Source organism: Tupaia chinensis, unplaced genomic scaffold (assembly GCF_000334495.1).
Source record: "Tupaia chinensis unplaced genomic scaffold, TupChi_1.0 Scaffold147312_1, whole genome shotgun sequence".
NCBI lineage: Eukaryota > Metazoa > Chordata > Mammalia > Scandentia > Tupaiidae > Tupaia > Tupaia belangeri.
Window position 1 is genome coordinate 1,964,122 of NW_006207163.1, and position 26,739 is coordinate 1,990,860.

At 36.0% G+C, this 26,739-nt stretch overlaps 2 protein-coding genes across 2 annotated transcripts; both read right to left on the reverse strand.

Moving 5' to 3' along the window:
• Positions 1-4,761: 4,761 nt before the first annotated feature.
• NTS (neurotensin) lies at positions 4,762-18,623 on the reverse strand. The gene is made up of 4 exons (XM_006169610.2): positions 18,314-18,623; positions 16,059-16,120; positions 8,188-8,412; positions 4,762-5,007 (listed from the first exon to the last, which is right to left on the reverse strand). Exons 1-4 carry the CDS (start codon positions 18,384-18,386, stop codon positions 4,855-4,857), a joined length of 513 nt encoding a protein of 170 aa, XP_006169672.1. The 5' UTR covers positions 18,387-18,623; the 3' UTR covers positions 4,762-4,854.
• A 4,498-nt stretch (positions 18,624-23,121) lies between these two features.
• LOC102476769 (40S ribosomal protein S27-like) lies at positions 23,122-23,463 on the reverse strand. The gene has a single exon (XM_014584599.1). The coding sequence runs from the start codon at positions 23,461-23,463 to the stop codon at positions 23,122-23,124; it is 342 nt and encodes a 113-aa protein (XP_014440085.1).
• Between the last annotated feature and the right edge of the window lie 3,276 nt (positions 23,464-26,739).

The window sequence follows — 26,739 nt, forward strand, 5'->3', positions numbered from 1 at the left end:
TCATTCCTTTCGTTGTTATTGCTTTTTAAAATTTTGCCAGAATGTGTGTGTGTTTGCCTAAGAGACAGAGAGAGGGAAAGGGACAACACCTTCTTCATGGGGAATGATCACTCTGGAATCCTGCCCCATTTTCTCTCATTTCAGAATTTGGGGTACACATGTACTCGTGTTCATTGTGTTTCTCATGCTGCTGGGTACAGGAGCCAAACTGGGCAGTCAGCTACATGAGATCTAGTGCAGCTGCCTTAACTACGTATCATGGGCTGGCCTGGCTCATGCCTTTTTAAACACTGAATAAATTTTTTCACACTCTGAATGAATCACCATTTATTTATGTATTAACCTAATAAGGGATAGCTTAGCTATACTCATTTTGGCAATTCGGAACAAAATTTCCTCTAAACAACTATGTTTGAATTTTTGGGTAGGTAAAAGTTTGTCACTTCTTTGGGTAAAACTCAAGGAGCATGATTACTAGATAATATGGTAAGAGTGTGTTCAGTTTGGGGGCTAGCCGGTGGTATAACTGTTAAATCACTGTACTCCCACCTGGCTGACCACAGTTCAAGTTCTGGGCCCAGACGCTTGAAACTCAAAAAAGGCACATGTGCATGTGTACTCAAAATCCAGAGAGGAGAGTGGCGGAGAAAGGACTGCAGTGTGGCCATCCTTCCGGTGGATGATTTCTTGCTTTCTGTCTCTGTCTCTCTGGCTAGCACACATGCCCTATAGTTAAAAAAAAAAAAAAAAAAAAAAAAAAAAAAAAAAGAGCATGGGGGCTAGCAGACTGTAACGGTTAGGTCGCTGGACTCCCATATAGTAGACCATGATTCGAATCCTGGACCTGGTGGCTTGAAACTCACGCCAGTTGTGTGCACATGGATGCCCAAAATCTGGAGAGGAGAATGGAGGAGAAGGGATTGCTACATGGCCAACTCTGCTGGGGAGATGATTTCTTGCTTTCTATCTTTTTGTCTCTCCAGTGAGTACACATGCCCTATAGCAAACATCTCTCTCAAGAAAAAAAAAAAAAAAAAAAGATAAAGTATGGAGTAGGTGGTATGGTGGTTAAGATAATGGACTCTGTTTGACTGACCAAGGTTTAAGCCCCAGACCTGGTAGCTTGCTTTCTCACTTTCTCTTTCTCTCTGTGGTCAACTTAAAAAAAAATAATAGTAACATAATAATAATTTTTTTTTGAGAGGTTTTTGCAACAGGGCACATGCATTCTCCAGAAAGACAGAGAGAGACAGAGAGACAGAAAGCGAGAAACCACTCCCCGGGGGGATGGTCACGCCGCAATCCCTTCTCCTCCATTCTCCTCTTGGGATCTTGGGCACGCATGCACACACGCCCGGCATGAGTTTAAACCACAGGGTCAGAGCCACCGGGTTCGGGACTTGAACTACAGTCGACTACATGGGAGTTCAGCGACATAGCCATTACGCTAACTGCTTGTCTCAAACAAATAAATAATTCTTCAAAAAAAAAAAAAAAAAGAGTATGTTTGGTTTGGTAAGAGATCACCAAAATGTCTTCCAAAGTGACCACCCTATGAGACCCAGCTAGAATGAGCACAATGCAAAATATTGAAGATCTCAATTGCCAGTGAGAATATCTAACGGCACTCTTGTTCTTGATCATTTTGGAACAGAATCCAAAATGATCTTTAGTATGTCTTGTCATTTTTTCCTGATGTCCCAACATGATAAATTAGTAAAAGAAACCGCTTTAAGTAAGTCTCTAGTAACATGGTGTTAATGTGTGAGGAGGGAAGGAGAAGCATTCTCTAGACCTTTGAGTAGGTCTCACTCTTTTATTGAGCCTGAACCTCTGTATTGTACCAACATCCCTGTCGGTTTACTCTCTGCCCCACCTCCATAGGTGGAATGGAATGGTTCTAGGAAGCTGGTGGGCTAATTCAGGAGGGCTCAGGTAAAATCTCAGCAGGTTAGACTGATTAAAGTTTCTCCTGAGGATGTACCTTATTTAGAATAACAGAATGCTTTGACATATTTTTTTTTAATGACTCCCTTTCCCCTCCACTTGCCAAAAGGCAAGAAAAAAAAATTTTTTGAGAGATTTTAGCTATAGGGCGTGTGCACTCGCCAGACAGACAGAGAGAGACATAGAGACAGAAAGCGAGAAATCACCCTTCAGGTTGGATGGTCACGCTGCAATCCCTTCTCCTCCATTCTCCTCTCGGGATCTTGGGCACGCACGCACACGCACCCGACGTGAGTTTTAAGTCACCGGGTCTGGGACGCGAACCGCGGTCGACTACATGGGAGTCCAGCGACATAGCCATTACGCTAATTGCTGGTTCCCGACAAGAAGATTTCTAACATTCACTGTGACAATCAGAAGGAGCTCCTAAAATTCACAAAAACATGGAGGACCCGAAAGACTGGATCCTCTCAGACATGTGCAGACTTGAGCCTTCAGCAATTTGTTAACTACAGTTCAAGTTTCCTACCTGGTGCCCGGTCACACAGAGACCACCATTTATAGACTTCTGCTCCACTAAATGGACATTTTCTGTATTTACCTGTCTGTCTCTCTAACTCTGGGGTAGCCATTTGTCTTGTGATCTTTCTTCTTTTATGGCTCTAGAAAGATATTTATTTTTCCATTTGTTCAGCTTTTCAAGGGATATACTGGGGACTTCTAAGCTTCTTACATGCTGGACCGGAAACTGGAAGTCCATTGTGGGATTTAGAGAAAGGGTATGTGCCTTTAGATTTATGATTTCAGAAAAGGAATTATACTATGTGGCTCTAGAGAGATAAAAATGATACAAGGAGCAAGTCTTGCAGTATGGAGGTTTAGCACTGCACAGAGGAAGCCAGATTCCACATGGCTGACTAGGTTTGAATCCCAGCCTCTGTTTATAAAGCATGCACGACCTACACATGGGTTCCCAAGATTCTGTCCAGATAGATCATTGTAGTAAAAGGATTGTGGGATGACCAGGCCCTATTAGGGATGGTCTCCTTCTCTCATGTCAGTGCACACACCCTCTAGCAGTAAAAAGTAAATAAATAAATAATAAAGATGTCAGGGAGAAAGGATAGGGGGGAATATGCCATAAATCTAAGAGGGGAAAAATAGTGACTACACACAGTAATCATAAATATGGCAGGAAGTAGATAGATTTGAGATGTATTTTAAAGGCAAGCCAACAAAACTTCCTAATGGATTACATGAAGGGCATATAGTAAAGAGAAAAGTTAAAAATGATGATGGGATCTTTTAGCCTAGCAGAAGTTGGGACTATTTACAGAGATTTGGAAGTGAAGGAGTGTCCCTAGGAAGAGAGAGTTCCTTCTACTGAGATGGAAGGGGATGAAGAGACTGGAGGACAGAGGCAGGGTAGTTGTTACATTTGGTGGAGGGTTAAATGTTTGTTGACTAATAAAGTAAACATCATCTGACACTTATTTCCTTATGGGGAAGTTTGTACCATTGCTACTACCAGTAATAATAGCTATTAACTTTAATGTGCTATTAATTTGTCTAAGGCACCATTCTAAGTATTTTACATGCATCAGTCCATTTATCCTCTCCCAAACCTCTTCATTATCCACATTTTATGGTTGAAGAATCAGATGTTAAAGAGGTTGTCCAAGGTTGCTAGGGAATAGTGGAACTAAATCTGGGCACTGTGACTACAGAGAACACTTCCGTAATCACTGTGAAATGGTCGGTTGGCTGTTTTTTTTTTTTTTTTTTTTTTTTTTTTTCCCTTATGATAAGTCCCTTGGACACTATTTAATGTTGAAGCTAAAAATGGCATGGAAGTAGTGAGAAGTAATGGTTCTAAGCCTAAGAAAGGGAGATCTTATCAAAATGGTATGATGTTCTAGAGGCTCCTTAATTCCTGGACAACTCAAGCTCAAATTTCATCCTTCATAGCTGACTATAGGCTAAACTGCAACCCTGTGAAGGGAAGTCTTCCTAAATGCTCTAAGAGAATCTAGAGTCACAAACAATGGTAAATATAAGGGCTCTGAGGAATAATAAGACCACAAATATGATCTTAAAATTTAAGAGGAGATACTTCAAGCTTAGCTTCCATCTCAAATACGTCCTCACAACTGGGAAAAATATTACTCTCACAAAACCCCCATGAAGTTAAAAATAAAGCTACCATTTACTAGGTCAAAATGTAAAAAAGGGAAAAAATAAGCTAATAAAAAGTAATTTTTCTAATGGAAATAAATCTGCAGAGAAGCATATTATTCTGATGGCTTATTTTTTATTAGCTATCAAGATAATTTAAGACAAAAAATTCAGTTGAAGATCATTCATTAGAACAGATATAATTAATAGCAGTCCATTAGTTACTCTTTCAGATGATCCTATCTTACCACAATAACTTCTATACTTGAGAATTGCCTAAGTCTTAGAGAAGAGCGTGTTTGTCTCTCAGTTCAATAAAACATCCAGTCAAACAATAAAAGAGGTGTTATTACTCTGTTTTAGGTTAATGATACATAGACTAGACTTCACTATAGAGATTCACTGTAATTGCTTACAATTTGGTATAAAATGTCAAACGTCTTAACTGTATAAACAGCCCATAATGTGTTTTGCAAAATTATAAAACATTCTCAATGTGACTTAATTAATAGTTACTCCAATTATACACAGCACATCATGCTCAAGATCTTAATTTATTCAAAACATTTAGTCCACTTTATATTAATGCAGAAAAATCACATCCAATGAAATCCAAATCACAGTTATAGAAGAGACAAAAACATGTTCTGTCACATTTTCACACAAATATAATTTGATATTCAATTAGGGGATGATAAATCACAATCACATGAAAACAAAATGTGTATCCTGTCAGTAATAGTAAGAACCTCTTTTGAGTATGTAGGGTCTTCTGGGTTTATTCTCATACAGCTGCCGTTTCAGAATGTAAGGAATTTTTCTCTTTATGACTTCTTCTTTCTCATCTTTCTCATTCCCAGTGTCAAGCATATCTTCCTGAATTAACTGCAAGATAGAGAGAACATGGGTAAAACCGACATGCATCTTCCATATCACAGCATTTTTCTACGTATTATCCTATTTGCTATTCAGACAATAAGGTATGTGTAGGTAGATAAGATATATGAGATTCAAAGAAATTAAAAGTTTTGTCAAAGAGCAGATGCTATCAAGCATCTAGGGTGGGCTAAGAACATAATCCTTCTTCTCTGCTCAGTGTCCTTTCTTTACCAGGTTAGTCATTATTTAGAATTTCTATAAACTTTAAAGACAAACCCTCATTTTCTCAACTGAAGAAAAACACCAAATTGATTGCAAAGTATTTTTGAAGCTTGAATTTATGATGGAATAACCAAAATGGGATGGAATATATCACAACAAACACTGTTTTGGATCTGCTAAACCAAGTTTGGCTGGAAAGGTACCCGGATTTCATATTCAGGTAACTCATTTTGTTGACTCAATTTAAAAAACATTACAACGTTTTATTTTTCAATTGCAGAGAAACACACTGCCTAACTTACTCAGTTGTTGCAGAAGTCAATATAGTCACTCTATTTAAATGATTACGAATTCTGTGGACTGTAGTACTTTGTTATGCAAGCAATTTCATGTTCAATAACTCAAAACAGTTCATCTGAATGCAGAGTCAAGCTAATATTTCATTAAATATGCCCCATTCTAAAATTAATTTTGAATAGCTTTTCTACGATACTGTTCTGAAAAAAATCAGCTATCATAAAATATTTGAGAATATTTGTACAGAATTTTACACACAACTTACATAACAATTTTTAAGATGTTCAAGGTAAGAAATGTTTGACATTTGTTATCTTCTAAACTTTAAGGTCACTATAACTAATACTAAAGGAGACAGTAAGTTTTAAATTATAATGCATATGCATAAAATCATATCATCAAGAACTTTGTTTCAACCCACAGCTATTCAATTTCAGAGAAAGAAAAACAGCTTCTGTCAGACAATCTAGTTTCCTAATCTTTAGTTTCTCTGTACATAGTCTATAATTACTTGTACTATGCTCTGAATAATATTATCATTATTTTTAAATCACTCAGTAACACTTAAAATAGCAAAAGTTACAGAGAAATTTTCCTCTGTTGAGGAAATTCAGATTATTTTCTTTAAACCATTAAGTTCTCTTCTCTTCATCCTTTCTTTAGCCCCAATATTTTCCCATCTCTTTAAAAAGCTCTAATTTATCTTTTTGAACAATATATATCAAAATAAGGCCATAAATGATAAAATGTTTCACAAATACACTATAATAATTGTTTAATTGCACAATTTTGCAACTTTTTTCTCTTAAAGATATATTAGAGTATATTCAAGATTATACCTTTAATAAAGTCATGCTTTATTTATTTCTTCAGTAGGAAAGAAGTGGGTGAAGTAAAATCTAGTATTCAGAAAAACCTACTATAACTTTGGAAATACCCAAGGGATGATACAAGCATTAAAGTTATGTGTTGAAAGAGGAAAAAGTCTAAATTTTTTTTTAATTTTCTTTTTTTCATTTATTTTCTCCTTTTCTTTTTTTTAGAGAGAGATATTTTTGCTATTGGGTGTGTGCAATGACCAAAGAGACAGAGAGAGAAAGCAAGCAAGAAATCACTCCCCACCCAGGGTGGGGGAATAGCCATGCTGCAATCCCTTTTCCTCCATTTTCCTCTTGGGATCTTTTGGGCACACATGTGCATGCACCCCGTGTGAGTTTCAAGCCACTAGGTCTGGGACTTGAACTGCCGTTGATTACATGACAGTCCAGTGATGTAGCCATTATGCCATCTGCTGGCCCCTAAAATTTGGGTTTTAGAATATCTACTTGGCTGTCACAATCAAGATATGGATAAACATAATTTTGGTGGCTATAGGTATTCATCAGACTATGTGTAAAATGTTGAGTTCGTTTCATTACTGTGCTTATTTATAGGTTTGAAGCCATACATCTAGATTATGTGAACCAAGGAAGAACTATTAATTATTTTCAATTAAACTTCTGGATCTATGTGTTTGGCTTTGGACATTACCAAGCCAAATTTCATCATTTAGATATTTAAAGATATCCAAACAAACAAGCAAACATATGCAAAACAAAGGCAATAAATTAGTGCAAGATTTAATACAACTGATTTATCCATTTATTCACTGTAGCTCTCTGTAATGAAATGTGACTGTCTTGAACATGGTGGATCTAGTCTGGTTGTGAAAAATGTCTAAAATTCACACATTGAATTAAAATAGGAGTGTGTGCATGTGTATACAGACACACGCATTCATACATGCACAGACAGATTTATGTGTATATATAAACAAACATACAAGATAATGGGTTCCAAATAAAACCAGGATAATAAAGATATATATCCTTATAGTGTATATTTTATATAAATTGTTAAAATTTTATATTTGATTAATATTTTTTAAAAAAAGATTCTTGGGCCAGCAAGTGGAATAGTGGTTGGAGTGCTGGACTCCCACATGGTTGAGACCGTGGTTCAAGTTTCAAATCTAGCAGTTTGCTTCCTTTCTCACTTTCTCTCTCTCTCTCTCTGTTTCTCTCTGGTGAGCACATGTGCCCTGTAGACAATTTAAAATAATAAATAAAATGAAATAATTCCTTAAAAAAATCTTATTAAAATAGGCATGACAGAGTTAAACTCTCTCTCATACTTTATATATATAAAAACATACTGTATATATTTTTACTCATTTAATATATTCAAATACAAAACAAAACTTTTGTGTTTTATTCTAGTTTTACTTAGAAACTTTTGTATTCTGTTTGTTTATGGATAAGAACATATGACCTTGTGTTTCTAGGAAAATATTTTGAGTTCCTTAAATTTCTTCAGTGCACCATCACCGCCAACAGAAGTTGCCAAAGTATTCTATTCATTTAAGCACAATAAAAGCATATGTATGAAATCTGCCTTAATATAGAACCCCCCTGTAAAAATGAAGGGAAAATATTTTGCTAAAGGAGGAAATATTTGAAAGACACTTTGTAGATGTGAAGGAATGTTGACCTCAACATATGGTTCATTCTTCTTTAATATTTATAAGTCTTCCTGTTATGATAATAATCAGGATTGAAAAAAAAATCAAGACAAATGAGAGTTAACTAGTATAACTATAATTATATTTATTTTTTGTTTTCATTTTACCTCCCAGTGTTGAAAGATCCTGCTGCGACAGATTTTTTGGAGCTGGAACATGGTCAGCATTGCTTCCAAACTAAATTCGTCTAGAGCAGTAGGATACTTCCTTCTTGGAACAAGCTCCTCTTCACGGGCCTCTCCCATTTCCTCGGGTTGGCTGTTCACATTTTTTATAAAACTGCAAACATTTAGCAGGTTCATTTTCCATGAGGGAACATTTGTTTTACTGATCTGAAATATGGGAAAAATAGTAGATTTTGCAATTGATCACTTTTTAAAATTTTGAAACAATTTTGCTACAGAGCGTGTGCTCTTGCAGGAGAGACAGGGACAGAAAGTGAGAAATCAGCCTCCAGAGGGGATGATCACGCTGCAATCCCTTCTGTTCCATTCTCCTCTCAGGATTTTCAGCATGCACGCATGCATGCCTGGCATGAGATTTAAGCCAACGGGTCTGGGACTCAAAGGACAGTCAAGTATGTAGGAGTCCAGCCTAGAAACCATTTTGCCATCTGCTGGCCTCAATTGATCACTGTTATGAGTAAAATTTTGGTAAGCCATTACACTTTAGGATCTATTTGTTAGTCTAGTCCAGTAACTACATTATTTCTAACTTTGTACCTTCATGTCACAAAGTAGCATCATACCAATACCTCATACCCTCTATTTGCTAGAATGCATTAAAGTTAGAGGAAGGGAATGAAGGGGTAAAAAAGCAAAACATTTAAGGAATCTATAAATGGAAAATTATCTGTTTATGATGATATGTATGATAACACTTTTAAGTGGACTAAGGCACAGTGTATTTATTCATGCTGGGAAAATTCATTTTACAAGCTGTAGTATAGATAGTTGTTGAATATAAAAATAAATAAATAAACCACGAAAGTTATGCCCACAGAGCAAAGTAAGAAAGTAATAAAATAGAAATAATGACTACTAGAAATATATATATGTATATATTTCAGAGATTAAAATATTAATAATTCCTAAGTGCCATTGTCTCATTTTTTAGATTTTAGCTTAGTGTTAATGGATCAAGGACTAAGTTGATTTTAATAAATTTGGACCACTGCACAAGTGTGAGGCCATTAATATATTCCACATATTATTAGTTGTCATAGGTAGCATCACAGCCAATTTATTTGCATATTTTAATATTTTGTGGAATTACCTTTCTTTTCCAGTAAGAGATGGCCTAAAGTCATAATTATCAAAATCAATAACTTTCCTATGTGTCAACAATAATGAATACGAAACATAAGGAGGTAAGAGAATGTAACTGAAATAATTAATAAAATATTCACAAAAATTCAAAGGGTTAGGGCAGCAGGTGACGTGGTGGCTGGGGTGCTGGACATTCATATGGCTGACTGCAATTAGAGTCCTGGACCAAGAGGCTTGCTGTCTCACTTTTCCTCTGTGTCTCTCTCTGGAGGTGCATGTGCCCCGTAGCAAATTAAAAAAATATATATTAGTAATAATAAGTAAAATTAAATAACTTTTTTAAAAATTAAAGAGGGCATAGATGAAGGAAACTACAAATTTTTTTCCTGAAGTTCATTACGTTTTTTTTAAAAGATTTTTGCTATAGGGTGCATGTGCTCACTGGAGAGACAGAGACAGAAAGCAAGAATCACCCCCCAGGAAGGATGACCACACACTCCCTTCTCCTCCATTCTCTTCTCAGGATTTTGGGCACTCACTCACATATGTATGACATGAGTTTTAAGCCACCGGGTCTGGAGCTTGAACTATGGTCAACCACGTGAAGGCCAGTGCCTTAACTATTATGTCACCTACTGATCCTCATTACAGCAATTTTTAAATGATGACAAAGACACGATGAGAAGAGTCAATAATAGTAATATCAGAAGATTTTTTCTGACTTACTTCTCCCAAAAGAATGTGGTTGCAAATCAATATTCCAGTTTGGAAAATATGGGGAGGTTGAAAGATGGATAAGGAAATTGGCAGTAACTCTAAAGTTAATTTGGAAGGATGAATGGGGGACAATAATCAAGAGGAATTAGACAAATAAAAAGGTAGGAGGGACTTACTCTACCAAATATTAAAATGTTTTTAAAGCTGTAATAATAAAAGCAGTAAATCAATAATACAGAAATAGATATGAAACCCAACAAAAGATAATACAATGTTCAAAAATTGATCCAAGTGCATAAGGCACCTATACCAAAGATTGAACTTTAAATATTTTGGGACAGTTAGCTATGGGACAACCTGGATATAGATTTAGTTATATCCTCTCTTTATATATTATAATGAAACAATATCTGAATGTCTTAAATATGAGTAAAAACTAAATAATGAGAAAACATGTGAATTTTTTTCTATAACTCTGGAGACATCAATAAGTAAATATCTAGACCAGCATCCACAAGGAAAAAGATCATTTTAAATACATCCATGTATAAAATATCTTTGTGGAAACATAACATCTTGAACTAAAATCAACAATATGTTAAAATCCTTACCACAGGTGGGGCCCTTCCAAAAGAAATGGTGACTTCCCAGCTTGAAAAATAAAAAAACAATAGGGACCAGCAGGTGGCGTAACAATTACATAGCTGAACTCCCAAGTTTGGTCGACTATGGTTCAAGTCCCAGACCCGGTGGCTTAAGACTCATACCAAGCATGTGTGTGTGCGTATCCAAAATCCCAAGAGGGGAACAGATGAGAAGGGATTGCAGCATGGCCAGCCCCATGGGGGGTGATTTCTCCCTTTCTATTTCTCTGTCTCTCTCTCTGTGTCTCTAGCAAGCATGTGTGCCCTAAAGCAAAATACCCGTTAAAAAAAAGAAAACACACAAAAAAAGCACAAGGGAAAACAAAACAAAAAAACCCTTTTTTTAAAAAATGTGAACCTTCAAAAAGTCATATAAGTATAAATACTATAGCATTACTCATTAAATAAGAAATACCTAAAAGAAATATGATGATATTTATCCTGGCTACTATCAAATTGAAAATATAGTACCTTCACTGTTAACCATGGCATGGGGAAGCAGGTATTCCTCTGCATAATATCTATTGGCCTGTATAGCTTGATAAAACTTTTTGTAAGGCATTTGGGAGACATTAAATATATTTAATTTATATCAAATATAAATTAAATTAAAATTGTAAATGTGCATACTCTTTGATTAAGAGTTTACTCTAAGGACTTACAAGTTTATGAGCACATAGGTGTTCAGGACAATGTTCTCAACTGGCTTGAAAATCCTCTCTACTACTCCCTTGAATGTGATTACCCAGTCATTGCTTGGATTTTTCTGGTATGGAAGACTATCTGGGAGCAATCTGCTCCATTTCATGGCAACAACACCTTCTACCCTATTTTAATTTGACAGGTGAGAATTCTGCCACTGAGCCACCAGTGCAAGATATTTTACCCTTGGGAAGTTCTTTAGACATCATCTATTTTAATGTTTTCCAACATATGTTGCTCAGAAAACTAGTTCTGCACTCATTGACTTTATTATTATTATTAAAGTTTATTTATTTTATCTGTAATAGAAAGCAGGTTTACTCAAATGAGAAACAAAGAGAGAAGTACTTTAGACAGGGTCTCCTTACACAATGATTCCCCTTCCCCCACCTTGTCAGGATCTTGGGCCCCTGCACAGGCACCTGATATGTTTTCAAGCCTGCCAGTGATGCACACCCATGGGCACTCATGTGACCTTCAGGACTACAGTTCAGTTTACCACTGAATGTGTCATCAGGCTGGGCTGCTCACTAATTTTTAAAAGGAGTTCCACTGTCAAGCAGATTGGAAAACTTGAGCTTAAGGAAAAACATAAAGGTTTTATAAGTTTATGTATCCTCCAAGCTTTCTGCATGCACATGTTCATCGTGGCTTTTCCATGTATACAGTATCCAATGTTCCCCACACTAATTTGACAACAGACTACTTTTTTTCATAAAATATCTGTCAGGACTGCTGTAACTTGATTATTTTGTCAGTGAGAAACCTACATTAATCATCTCATTTCCTTTAGTCAGTTAATATAGTCACCATGTACTATAAAATACTATTAAATGTCATCTTAGCCACTATTGTATCTAAGAACCACAGTGGACAGAGTGCACTTGACCAAAGGATGTCTCAGGAGAAATATATATGAAAACATTTGTATGAAGTTTTAAAAAATAAAGATCTAGCTTTCTAGTACAGAGTAAGTGAAGTTTCTAATGAAGCAATTTGGTTAAGGGCCTATCAAAATTCTGTCTCCTTAATTAACCTAAGCACTATGACTAGTACTCTCTACTTGTTAATATGCTTAACTTAGTTAAGTTCAGCTGATGGTAAATTCAAGAATTTCACCTTATTGCAAAGTATTAAAGCCATCTAAGGAGGAGGCCTAGAATTTTTGCATATTTATATTTAAATGTAAAATATGAACATTAGTAATAATTCCGGATGATCATTGTTAGTTCATAAACATGTATTATATTCCCTCCTATCGTATGTAAAGCATTGAATTTGATCATAAAAATACAATATTTCAACGCCTTTTAGAGAACCTGAAGAATATATAGTGTATCAAGGTTTCTTTCTTAATAAAACCATACTAAAACCTCAGTATTAGCATCAGTAATTAAAAGAATCATATTGTGAGAAAAATATTCTTCATCTACCACTTCTTTTTTTTTTATCTTGGGAATCTCTCTTAGCCTTCTTTTGCCTAGAGAAACCTCAACACTAGTATTTCAATGTCTAAAGAGTTTCGTTCTAAAATTGTTCACATATTTTAGTGATAAAATGAAACACGGTAAGCTAAAGCTTACTGAAGCTTTTGGTAATGGAGTTGTACTCACACATACATTAAATACTGTTCTCAGTGAAATTTCTAATATAGCAATTTGGTTAAAAACAGTCACAATTTTAGGTTTCTCATTTGCATAGGACTATTCATACATCAAAAATGATTTATTCACAGGGAACCAGCAGTTAGCGTAATGGCTATGTCACTGGACTCCCACGTAGTCGACCACGGTTCGCGTCCCGGACCCGGTGGCTTAAAACTCACGCCGGGCGCGTGTGCGTGCGTGTGTGCCCAAGATCCTGAGAGGAGAATGGAGGAGAAGGGATTGCGGCGTGACCATCCCCCCTGGGGGGTGATTTCTTGCTTTCTGTCTCTATGTCTCTGTCTGTCTGGCGAGCGCACTCGCCCTATAGCGAAAACCTCTCCAAAAAAAAAAGTCTTACCTAAAAAAATGATTTATTCACAGAGAAATGAATGATAAAGTACTGTTGTAAAAAATTAGGAACCAGCAGTTGGCGTAATGGCTATGTCACTGAACTCCCATGTAATCTATCATGGCTTGAGTCCTGGACCTGATGGTTTAAACTCATGCCAGGCGCATGTTCGGGTGTGCAGGTGTGCCCAAGATCCTGAGAAGAGAATGGAGGAGAAGGGATTGTGGTGTGGCCATACCCCGTGGGGGGTGGTTTCTTGCTTTCTGTCTCTCTGTCTCTGTGGCAAGCACACATGCCCTATAGCAAAAACTTCTCCCGACCAAAAAAAAAAAATTAAAAAATGAACTTGTTGTTATCCTAGCAGCAAAATTGGAATAACTATATTTTGGGTATCTACTTATCATATGCTTATCTCAAATGAAGAGTTTAGAATTCTATTTTTTCCTTGATTTCTTTAGAGATATATCCCATAACTAAAAAAAAAAAAAGTGTGTGTTTTTAGTTTGCAGTATATTGTTTGTAAGGGACAAGAGAAACTATACACTGAAATTATTTTTCTCTTGCAGTATCTTGGCCAAGGAAGAAAATACAAATATACCTTGCATTTTCTCTAAATAGCTAGCAGTCTCTAAATTATATCACATTTTGGAGATTATTTAGGACCTTGGTGTGTCAATGTGCTTGGGAACTATAGAGGTAAAATTCATGCCAAGACATCAAGGCATTCTCATGTATCCCATTTTTTAACATAGACTATTGACTTTAATTGTCTTCCTGTTTTAGAGTTAAAGAGATTGTAGCCATGACTATTGAGAGCTAAACAATTGATTTGTCATCAGAAAGTCAAAGATATCTGATCATTGAGCTTTAATGACTAGAGTAAATTTGATCATTCCTGAAATGGACCTACAAAATTATGACAGCATTCGGTTCTTATCTAATCAATGTTTGTAGATCTGGGCCATGAAGTAAACATGTACGTGTTTAAAGCTTTCTCAAATGTCTTTTTAAGACCCTAAAAGAAAATATGCCTTTAATTGTAGTGAGATAATAATGCCCTCCATCTCAAATATACATATACAAAACTGGGTATTTTTCTTCACATCCACTAGCAAATGTAATCCTGTTTGTGTGAAAGAATTTCAAAAAGTTTGTGAAAAATAGAGTTTTTTGGCACAATTTTTTTTTAAATCTTCAGTATTTTTCTAGTGCACTTTTCCCCAAACTTTTGGAGATCCATAGGGCTTATCAGTTATCATTGTGCTAGAAATGTTCTTTCAGTTAGGAAACAGGAACCCAAGCTTGCAGAACTTGAGCCAAAACATAACTTTAAAAATCAGATAAAATCTTAAGCACTTACTTTTTTTTTTTTTACCATAATAATCTGTTGAGTCCCCAGTCTTGGTAAACCAGTGCTGTCATAGTGATTGCACCCAAAGTAACTACCTTATATCTAAATTGATTTTTTTTTTCTTTCTAATCCCTTACTTACATTTAATTGTACATCTTTGTGGGGTACCATATGGATTTTCACAGCATGCATGCAATTTTCAATAACCAGGTCAAGCATATTACCATATTTGTTTTCAACAAGCAACACTAGGTTATGATGTGAACCTTCAGTTTTGGTTGTACTTGTTTTTGTTTTGGCAGCATCCCATTTTTTTCACTCTGTTGGTGGCGTGATGTTCCACCACCCATTTGCTCCATCTGCATGCATTCCTGTATGTGTTGCATTTCTTTTAGAAACCTGTTTGGTTTGGGAAACTGTACCTTGATCTCTCCTTTAGATACACTAAGTGACTCACTCTGAATACATCAGTATTATATGGTAGCATGGTAATCAGGTATATTCTAATTAAGTTTTATCACTACATACAGATTGAGAAGTAGAAAACTGGTTTTCATGAATGCAGAAGAGGAGTCATAGGGCCCAGAACACAAAGTTGTATTTGGTTCATTGAAAAAAACCCATAGGTACAGGTAACACGTCTGTCTTGGGAAGAATTTAAATCTAGGCACACAATAAAGAGAACAGGTTAATAATTTAAAACATATGGCAGAATAGTATCTAAATCATGACCATCAACCCCTGCACTTAAAAATAAGAAAATGAAGGTAAACGACATGAATTAACTTGCTTAAAATCAGGCAGTTCTTAAATGAGTTTTAGGATTAGATCTTGAGGCTCCTGGTGCTAGTCTGCCACATTTCCTTTGCAGGTTGTTATAAGCTTCATTTTAAATTTAGGAACACAATTATATTTTTCCCTAACAGAATAGAAAAGGCAAAAATGTTTTCTTAGTTTTCATTTCATGTATTTAACTTGAGATCAGTGTACTTTACACTGTAGTTGGTGTACTAGCTATGGAAACAGCTTCTTTCAATCCATTTACCTGTCTACATAAATAATACGTGACTACTTAATTTAAGATGCAATAGACTGAGTGATAGTCATTATAGTTTCTTTCCTCGTTTCATCAATACTCTCAACTTCTTTGAACTCAATGAAAAGTTTCTCAAAAAAAGGAAATGTCTCTCATGGACTTTTGCAGTCTGGATAGGAAGTTATTACGATAGGAAAAGAACACCATGTTTTTAATGAGAGTTAATACGTTCTTCAACCCTGGGTTAAAGAAAAGAAAAAGTTACCTTTGATGTATGCATATTGGCCAATAAATCTGCTTCTAATGCTTTCATTTCCTCTTCTGAATCTGAATAAAATCAAAACCACATGTTTACTCTATAATCACATTATATATTATATTAGAACATGTAGATTTTAATCTCTAAAAACTTAGTTTTAGAAGCTTAGTGTCTTTCCTATATATTTTTTGTATTTGTTATCTTTGAAATAATATTCAGATAAAGCAAGCTGTAGTTTTATTTTAGGCTAACAAGCAGCTAGAATAAAAAAGTATTTCTAAGAAAATATCACATGACTGTTTGCTAAGAGTGCTATTGATGTTTTGGAGATGTTTGATCACTGAACTCAGTTTTTTAAAAATATGATTATATCGTATAATAGATATTTAATCAAATATACTATAGTGGTTGATTTTACCAATAATAGTTTATGCATGGTGATGTTTTTTTAAAACAATGATACATATACAAGAGGCTTTTTCAAGATAAAACCAAAGGTAATTTTTATCAAGTTCAGGATAAGAGAGATACTGAGACTTAATTTGAGATGCTATTTTACAAAACACACATTGAAAGAATTGTTTTTGTACTTTAAAGAAGAATTTGAAATTAGGTATGCTTAGTGATTTTATTGAAGCAATTGAGCAAAAATGGAGCTGTCCATCAACACAAGTAAAGTAGTGTTGAAAAGGGACTGATTTCTTTAGAATATCCTTTTCAACTGTCTATTAATGAATATTTTACAGAAAAAAAAACATACTGCAAGGTAATAGAAATAGTTATAAAAATGCTACAATGTGACAATTTACACTTACTAACTATATCTTGTAAAATAATGCAGAATTAAAAATGACTTTCCGGAACTACACACGCATGAGAAAGACGTGTCTCTTGGAGAAATCAGTGGTTAAATTGCACCTAAGAATTAACTCATACAAAAGATCTTTTCCTTCTATTTCTTAGAAACACATTCTGTTTTGCAAAGGTAATAACAAATTCCACTAGTCAGTACAATACTAAAAAAAAATTTTTTTTTGACTTACCACACTAGGTAGTTTTTAAGAGTTAACAGACAATGTTCCATCAATTACCCATTTTTTCCCCACATACTCTAGGTATACCTTTAATCTCATTAGATACAATCATAGTTGCATAAAACTGTGCATTCTCATAAAAGATTTGTAAAACTGGGAAATCAATGTCCTTTTCTAATGATTAAAATAATTATAAAATTTAGCAGAAATCATATTTATATTTTTGCTAGATTTTAATTTCATAATTTACATAAAATTATGTTTGAATTAGCATTTCATTATTATATTTGTGATACATAAAAACACAAAACAGGTTAAGTGATCTTTGCTGCATTTATCTTCTGTTTTTTTCTCCTTTATTAATATGACCATTGAAATATTTTTCAAACATGAATTACAGCATATCATACTGGTTTAATATTTTATGTTACTCCCTTAAATTTAAATCTTATTTTCAAGGTGAGTTATTGAAAGAGGGGGATATATAACTTTCCTTACTAATTACATGCAAAATACTCTAACTTCAAATCATTTCTGTTACTATAAGAATAGCAATTTTCCAATGACATTTTATAAAACTTTAATGACATTCAAAAATTTAAACAACTCAATTAATAGAATGCTTATTTGTCACATAGACTATGTAAAATAAAGTCTCAGAAGTTCTTGTGATATTTCTGTTTTTCTAGAAACAATTGGTTACAAATAATACTTCATTCATTTTTTTGTTAAATGTCAATGTTCACTTTGTTACCTTAAAACACTCCCAGGTAAGGAAATAATTTGGAGGCAATTACAAGGGTGGGGAGGTATAAGCCTGTGCTCCTAGGAGACTGACTGAAGATGAGAGGTAAGCGTTTTTAATGGAATAGGTTTTAATAATGGGTTGCATAGGCATCGCCTTTGTACTCCTCATTTAGATAATGACCAGCCTAAAGTTTTGTATTTTGTTTTTTTCTCTAGTGGTTGCATTTCAAAGGGGGGCATGCAGTGTTTCACTGAAATCTCTTTTATTGTTTTGCGAATTTAAAAAGGAGAAAATAAATCTCTCAGTTCCTATAAAGACAGAGAAAGAGAATATTCTGTTTCTGTCACTAAGAAACAAATCCTAAATAAGGGGGGGGGGAAACTCTTCTCCTTGGATACATTAACATAAACATTAACAACACACAGCAAGAGAGAATAAAGACATCATTTCAGGGAATTGTGAAATGCAGCTGGGCTTACCTGAGCACAGACTCCAGGAGCTGAAAGCTAGGATTAGCATGCATATCAGCTGGATTTTCAGTCCTGCCGTCATCTCTGTCAGCCTTCTAGCAAGCCAAGTCCGTAAAAGTCAGAAACAGACAGGGGCTTTCTCTGGAGCTTTCAGCTTGCTTTGAAAGTGAGTGAACTATATGAGGGATGCTCTGGCCATCCCCTATATATATGTATAAGCAGGAGGATGATGTCATATACCCAGGGATTATCTTTTCAGGATGTGTTCTGCCTTTATCAGCCCTCCCTTCTCCCCATTTCCTCCTCCCCTCTTGCTTTGCCCCCTGTTCTCCTCCCCCACTTCTGAACCATAAGTGAAAGTGACGATCATCCCATCCCTAATTGCCATTGCTACTCTGGATTTCTGACGCACAGAGGTAGTCATTCGAAAGCCCTGCCATGCACGCATCCTGGGAAAGAACCCTCAGTACCTTTCTTCCCCCATTTCCTGTCATTCCCTCATCCACTTCAAGATACTAGCATTTTTCCTTTGTGAAATAGAAATTCTGTTACTTCAAATATTTAAATCAAATCCCCAGGACGAATACATGAAATCAGAGATTCTTCAACTTGGAAGTTCTTGAAGAGTTAGGATCATTTTTGATAACTCAAACTTCTGAGCAAATGTTTTGTGGTTTTGGAACTAATGTGAATTTTAGATGATATATGCTAGAAGAAGAGTAAATATGGGCAGAGAATAAGTGATAATAGAGGAATGAAGCAAAATAATTGAAGGAAAGGAAACAAAATCAATAGGAAAAAAAAAAGCATAGTAGCTCTAATGAATAGAATATTATTTCCTAATAAATTGGTCAGGGTTTTGTTTGTTTGTTTTTGGTATGTAGCTGGAAGGATGAACTGTGTATGCTGACTTTCAGTTGGATGTCCTAGAAAAATAATTTTACATTTATAAAATCCTGCTATAAACTATTTACATTTTAATAAATTTTTAAAAATGTATATTGTATCAATGATTGCTTTTTTCTAATTCTTCTCTCGTTTGGTCTACATTGTTCTGTTCTTTTTGATTTATTCTCAATGGCATTGCTCACTCTTTGTATAATGCCCTCATCACAGTTTTTTTTTAACCATTGCATTAAAAATTTCCCTATCATAGTTCTCTTTTCACCATGAAATTGAGTCTGTTCTTTCAGAAGGATGACAATCCTAAGTAACTACTATCAACAACAGCCTCATTTCTAAGAGAATTTTACGCAATTCATGAGTTACAATGGTAATCATTCTTTCTCTGGGTTCCCGGAGGGAAATTGCTCAATATGCCTTTTGGAGTGATACTTTTTTCTTATGTTAGGATTTGCAAGATACCTAGAGTAATCTGGAAAAGGCTGCTGTTAGAGATGAGACTATTTAAAGGAAAAGGTGTCTGAGACTGGCTTAATGTTTAAATAAGTTAATCACATACCAATAATTGAGAAAACAATTTGGATTAATTCTTCTTATCTATTTATTTTTTTTTTTGAGAGAGGATTTTGCTATAGGGCGCGTGCACTCGCCAGACAGACAGAGAGAGACAGAGAGACAGAAAGTGAGAAATCACCCCCCAGGGGGAACGGTCACACCGCAATTCTTTCTCCTCCATTCTCCTCTCAGAATCTTGGGCACGCACGCACACGTGCACGGCATGTGTTTAAGCCACCGGGTCCGAGACTCGAGCCGCGGTCGACTACATAGGAGTCCAGCGACATAGCCATTACACCAACTGCCGGTCCCAATTTGGATTAATTCTTAAAAAGAGTTGATTTTCATATATAGTATATTTCTATAAGATTAACTTCTCCATCTTTTACCGTAAACTTCAGGAAAAGAATTCATTCTAAAATTTTAATAATTATTTAAAATGACAAGTGTACCATATAATAAAGTGTCCAGAATTTTTTTGAAATTATTTTTAGGTTTTTGCCATAGAGTACATATGCTTGTCAAAGAGACAGAGACACAGAGAGAGAGAAAGTGAGAAGTCACTCCCCCAGGGAGTTTGGCTGCATTGCACTCCCTTCTCCATTTTCATCTTGGGATTTTGGGTGCACATGCACACATGCCTGGTGTGATTTTCAAGCCTCTGGGTCTGGGACTCAAACCACAGCCAGCCATGTGGGACTCTAGCACCTTAACCACTACACCACTTGCTGGCCCCTAATTTCCAGGAAATTGACAATGGCCGATCTATTATTACTTTCAGTTTGTTTTGTGAATTTACATAAAACAGAATATGTAAATTGTATTTACACTTACCCAGAGAAAGTTTCCTTAAAGGATAATTATTAATAGTTTACAAAAAAATGTTAAATACATACATCTAAAATGTTTTTTTGCTAGCCCAGCATTAGAGGTTGCAAAGGAAATTTAAAAGGTTTATTTTTATGTTTATAATCACGTTTAGAATTTTGAGGATTTTGCTTATTCTCATCTCTCACGATAGGCCATCTTTTGTAATAGGATCATCCTAAGGCCATTTTGATGAAGCAATCAATAAACTGTATCCTGTGCACAATATTTAAGTTAGCAGCTTTCTCTGCTTTTGAATTGTAAACATGAAGAGTCATCATTTAAAATGTGTGGCAGCAGTCTAACAGTAAAAAGGAAGTGTGATTCCTTTTTCCCCAAGTAATTACTTCAATAAGTGAAGCTCAGGGAATTGATGGCCAAATTTTTTCCAAATGAATTAGAAAGAAAGGGGTGCAAGAATAATGGTAAATAATTTTAAGTACATAGTATGAATATTGGTTGTTAATGTGAAAATTGGTATAGGCATAAGATAAATGGAAGAGGATGGGGACAGAACAGGTGTTAACTAATGTCAAATGAACCAATATTGAATAGATGCTACGCATTGTTTTTCTTTAGGGAAAATTATGATAAACAGGGCCAGAATGTGGTGTAGAGGTAAGCTGGCTGAATCCCACATGGCTGACTATTTGACTTAAGTCCCATACCTGGTGGCTTAAAAACCACTCCAGACACGTGTGCATGCTTGTGTAAAATTCTGAAAGGAGAAGAGATTGCAGTGTGGCCATTTCCCTGGAGGGTGATTTCTCACTTTCTCTCTTTCTCTCTCTCTCTCTGTTTCTCTATAGCAAGTGAACATGCCCTATCGCAAAGCCAAAAAAAAAAAAAAAGTATGATATAGATAAACTTTATTGTATCTTTAATTTGTATTATGTCTAAATGTATTACCCTCTTTTTTATTTAACATTGATGCCCTCCAGCCACAGGAAGCTGGTTAAAAAATTTGTTTTAGGAGGAGATGTTGGATATAGATATTTACATTTTAAAAGTACCCCCAAAAGTACTCAAATGAGGGGTCAGCCTTATAGCCTACTGGTGAAGGGTACAACATCCCATATGGCCAAACTCGATATAAATACTAGTCCCAGCAGCTTGAAAAACTCACTGTGTTCATGTGCTTGTGAGACCAAAATCCTAGCAGGGTTGAGAATTGGAGGAGGAGGGATTACAACACGAGCATGCACAATTGGGAGGTGCTTTCTGCCTTTCCTTTCTCTGTCTCTTTGTCTCTGGCAGGAGCATGTACCCTCTGGCAATGTACGTTAATTAATTAATTAAAACAAAATAAAAAGAACCTATATGGTGCCTTAATGAAGGATCCTAAACAACTGTCTATTGGAGAACTATTTTTATTTTACACGCTTTTTATTGAAAATCTTTCTTCAGCGTAGTTCTTGAAATATCTAATAATGAGTTTGAACGTTGCCTTTTGAAAATTTTTCTTTATTGGCTTTTAGCTTGGGATCACTAACATTAAATGAGTGTTACATATCTGGCTACCTATTAATTGCAACACCTTAATAATGTGTAGGTCTCAGAGCTTCTACTGTGTTTTTCTTTCTTTCTTTCATGATAGAGAACTCCCATGTAAGAGGGGCAGAGAGAAAGAGAGGGAGAGAGAGACAGAGACAGAGAGAGAGAGAGAGAGAGAGAAGCACCCTGGAGGGCTGCTTACATACAGTTCCTTTCTCAGCCCCCCAGGGTCCTGGATGCCCATTCAGCACTCAGCATGCTTTCAGTAAACTCGATCTGAATTCATGATGAGCCTTCAGCCCTCACAAGGCACTTGCATTAACTGAGCCACTGTTATTTAAATCAGACCTTTATTAGGCAAATTATTGAGATAGTCAACAGAGAAGTCTGAAGGATTGGCAATCAGAAAAAGTGGTCTGTACAGTTATTTAATTTGGAGATGAGGAAACTCCGGAACCACCTGATGAATAGTGGTTTTCCAGTTCCATATGACTTTTTCCTGTACTTTTGGAGGCTTCATCATCTTATTAATAGATACTTGGGCTGTCCAACATTTCTGCGCCAGAATAGCTAAAACATGGCCTGTTTCTACCACTTGGAATTGCTCTCTGTCTTCCTTTGACTGTCCTACTTCTCGCTTTATGAAATTCTGCAGCGTTTTTGAAAGACCTTACTTTACAAGCTAATCCCTAAATCTTCCCAAGTTTAAATCCTGAAAGAAAGCTCGTCCACTTGTACTCTTCCTCAGTTTCTGTGAAATGCACACACGTTGTTTGCACTATTTATTGTAAACCATAAACTGCTCTAAGGAAAGGACTCACTCATCTTTGTATTTCCCTTTTGAAGATTTCAGTCGTTTAGAGCTTGATACATAGTTACTAATCTAAATTGAAGTGTTTTTTTAAATTTCTGACATATTCTTTCCATGTTTTCATTTCTTTTTTAATCTAAAATGTGTTTATTGGGATGGTTTCCCACTCATGTAGAGTCAGGATGTTTTAGTGCTGCTTCCTCCTGGAGGAACATCCTTCTGTGAGTCTCGTTTTTCCTCCTGTAGGCTGGCAGAGGACAGTGGAGCAGCCAATGCACAAAACTACCCTTTGTGCATGGCTAAAGACTGTGGTGATTTTATAGCATCCTGGGCACTTCACATCCATGAAGTAGGAATTTGGGCTCTGCATCAGGTGCTTCTTCTTGTGGTTCCTCTTCTCCTCTTCAGGAGAGGGATGAAGGAGGTCCTTTGCAGAGGCATGTTCTCGTGGGGAGGTCGTCACTGCCGGGAAGCTCCGTGTTTTCATTTTTAACATTTCAGCTGCATCTCTTAAAGCTCCTATTACCATTATCTTCAATATACATATGTATATAAATATATATGCATTATATTTTATAAATACATATGTACATATGCATATTTTTAGTTTGCTAGAGTATGTATATACATGCACCCAATATGTTTCTCAAGCTGCTGAGTACAGAACTCAAACTGCACTGTTGGCCTTGTGGGATCCAGCCACCTTTTTTTTCTTTTTTTTCTTTTTTTTTGGAGAGGTTTTTCGCTATAGGGCACATGCGCTCGCCAGACAGACAGAGAGAGACATAGAGACAGAAAGCGAGAAATCACCCCCCAGGGGGGATGGTCACGCCGCAATCCCTTCTCCTCCGTTCTCCTCTTCGGATCTTGGGCACGCACGCACACGTACCCGGCGTGAGTTTTTAAGCCACCGGGTCCAGGAGGCGAACCACGGTCAACTACGTGGGAGTCCAGCAACATAGCCATTACGCTAACTGCTGGTTCCTGGGATCCAGCCACCTTAACCACTATACCACCTGGCGGCCCTTATTGTTATATTTTATATAGGCCTTTGCACTGAGTTTTCTAAATCTTTTCTCTCGTCATTTTTTCCCCCCTTCTTGATGGGAAAAGTTAACATTAATAATAAAACCTTTAAGCAGATTGCCCCGGTAACATGTGCATTTAGGAGCTGAGTGTTTAGCATGAATTGTGGATTTACTCCACTTCTCAAAACAAGTCTCTTGTTCGGAGATGTAACTCTGATTCATCTGATCAAACAATGATTTTGAACTCTGCAAACTCAATTGATTTTTTTGCTCAATCGGAAGTTCATTTTCTAGACGTACAGGTAGATATGTCTGTTCACACACCCACAGCTGCATCTACTATCTTCTACTCAGAATGTGTATAATCCAGACCTTGGGGATTTAGGTAAATGTAAACCAAATGTTCCATTTCTCAGTCTATGTGTAACCAGGCTTTGCCCATAATCTCTACAAATTCCCTGCTCATTTCCCTCTGGTCCTTCCTGTCTCTGCTCTTGCATCCTTATAGGTAATTAACTGGGAAAAAGTGATGATGGATTTCTATAAGTCATATTTTGCAACTTAAATTCTAATTACTGCATATGCTTTGCTTGGAACTTACATGTTAATGAGATTCCCTATTTAACTAAGGATGCTCCACGTGGCAGTTATTGCTACTTTACCTATAATCGTGATTTTCATATTTCAGTAAATATTGAGATACCCACGAAATCACTCCTCACTAAGTGTACTGCTTAGGTGATCATCTTTATAATCCTCCTTTTTGAGTAAGACTAAAATAAAAGCATTATCAAAAAAAAATGTTTCTGACAATTCTTCGTTGACATTTCTTAGTCCTACAAATTAGTATAGTTATCTGTAATAAGAAATGGGATGAGTTTTTATTTTTAAAAATTCTCCTTCTGTATTTTGATTTTGTCTGTTACAAAGCCTAAGAAAATTGTTGTAGCCCCTGCAACACCGGAAACACAGCAGATGCACTTGAGCTACAATTTAGCAGGAACAAATTTAGTGAGAGACATGTTCTTTCTTTTGCTCAACAAGACATGAGATGTCGATTTGGGAATAAAATGATTTTATATTAGTTTTGCTCATTGTTCCAACTATGTTCTTAAGATAAAGAGTTTTTCCAGTGATTCTTATGAGTCCCATAGTTTTGAATCCTAAGTTCCTTAAAAATCTCCCAATTTGCATCTATACCTACAATAATTATGTATCCAACCACATCTTCAGCGAGTCTATATGGAGCTTTATCAGTCAACTTCACTATCCAAAGTAAAACTTTTGATTACTCAAAACTCATTTCTAGAAATATTCTCCCCTATAGTGTTATTTTTCTTTTTTAAAAAATTTGCCTGAAGGCATGTTTGATTGCACCAAAGAGACAGAGAGAGAGTGGAAAAGTGAGAAAGAATCTTTTCTCCATTTCTCCATTCTTTTGGGATTTGGGGCATGCATACACACACCAGGCATTTCTCAAACTCTGGGGTCTGGGAGCCAAACCATGCAGCTGCTATGTGGGATCCAGCTACCTTAACCACCAGACCACCAGCTGGCCCTCTAATGCTCTTTATTTCAGTTACTAAAACCATGATTAACTGAGTTTCACAGCTCAACAAAGATTTATTTATCTTTCCCTTCCATCATCACTTCCATGTTCTCAAAACGCTGGGAATGCGGATCGGTTGTTCTGTTGGTTCTTCCTGTCTCTGCTCTTGCAAATATATCTCTGCTCTTGCAAGTAGATTCCAAATCCAATTACTTTTCCTTACTTCACTGTCACCTCCCAGGTTCAAAACAGCACCATCATTTCCCTGACCTAGAGCAATGTCCTCGTGTGTAGTCTCCCTACAAAGTCTTGATCCCTTCCCATGTAACCACCACACAGTAGCCAGAGTTTCCTTGAAATGTAGATCTTTTCTCATCATTCTCTGCTTAAACCACTCTCAAGGTTTTCTTTTAGACATATTGCGTTGTCAGAAAAATCATGACATATTTTTGTATGTTTTTCTAGGCAAAAATGCTTCATAACTTTTCTGGCAACCCAACAGAACAAAATGCCTGACCATGGCCTCATTTACTTGAGTGAGTCTTTGTCCCTCGCTAGCATCCTTTCTGTCTGTCCCTATATTTCAAGTACATTGGTCTTCCAACTTTTCTTCAAACATGCTGAACTTTCTCTACAGATCGTCATTCAACTGTGATTAGATTACTTTGAGTAGGTGGAATATAAACTATTATTCTTTGACCTTCACTTCAGCTTGGGAACTTGCTTTGCCCAATGGGACATTACCAGACAGTAAAAAAAAAAAAAGTTATTTATCATTTTTATTTTTTAAATTTTACCACATAGAGACAGGGAGAAAGAGAAAGAGAGGGAAAGTGAGAAAGCAAGGCATCGGGTCCAGCACTCGAATGCAATGACTGACTCACATGTGATCAGCCATGTGAGAGTTCAGCACCTTAACCACCATGCCACAACTAGCCCCAATACCCTCCTGCTCTTCTGCCATTGGTATAAAAAGAACTTTTCCTTGATGATTCAAACATGAGGAAAGAGACATGAAGCAAAACAGTCCCAGTTACCTTGCAAATGTGTGTGTGAGATTCCTAAACAAGGTTATTCCAGCTAATTCACAGATATATTAGCAGTATTAACATAACTTCGATTTTTTTGAAGTAATTGAAATTTGGAGTAGTTTGTTTTGTAGGATGTTTGTACCAATATCTTATTAAAACAATCATCTATATTAAAATTTATCTTGCTAGGGGTTCCG

Bases quoted from the DNA above. Each gene is read 5' to 3' on its own strand.
- NTS (XM_006169610.2), bottom strand. From the start codon at position 18,386: ATGACGGCAGGACTGAAAATCCAGCTGATATGCATGCTAATCCTAGCT. The intron at 16,121-18,313 runs GTAAGCCCAGCT...GATTTTATTCAG, and splicing joins CTCCTGGAGTCTGTGCTCAG to ATTCAGAAGAGGAAATGAAA. The intron at 5,008-8,187 runs GTAAAATGAAAA...TCTATCTTGCAG, and splicing joins GGATCTTTCAACACTGGGAG to TTAATTCAGGAAGATATGCT.
- LOC102476769 (XM_014584599.1), bottom strand. From the start codon at position 23,463: ATGGTAATAGGAGCTTTAAGAGATGCAGCTGAAATGTTAAAAATGAAA.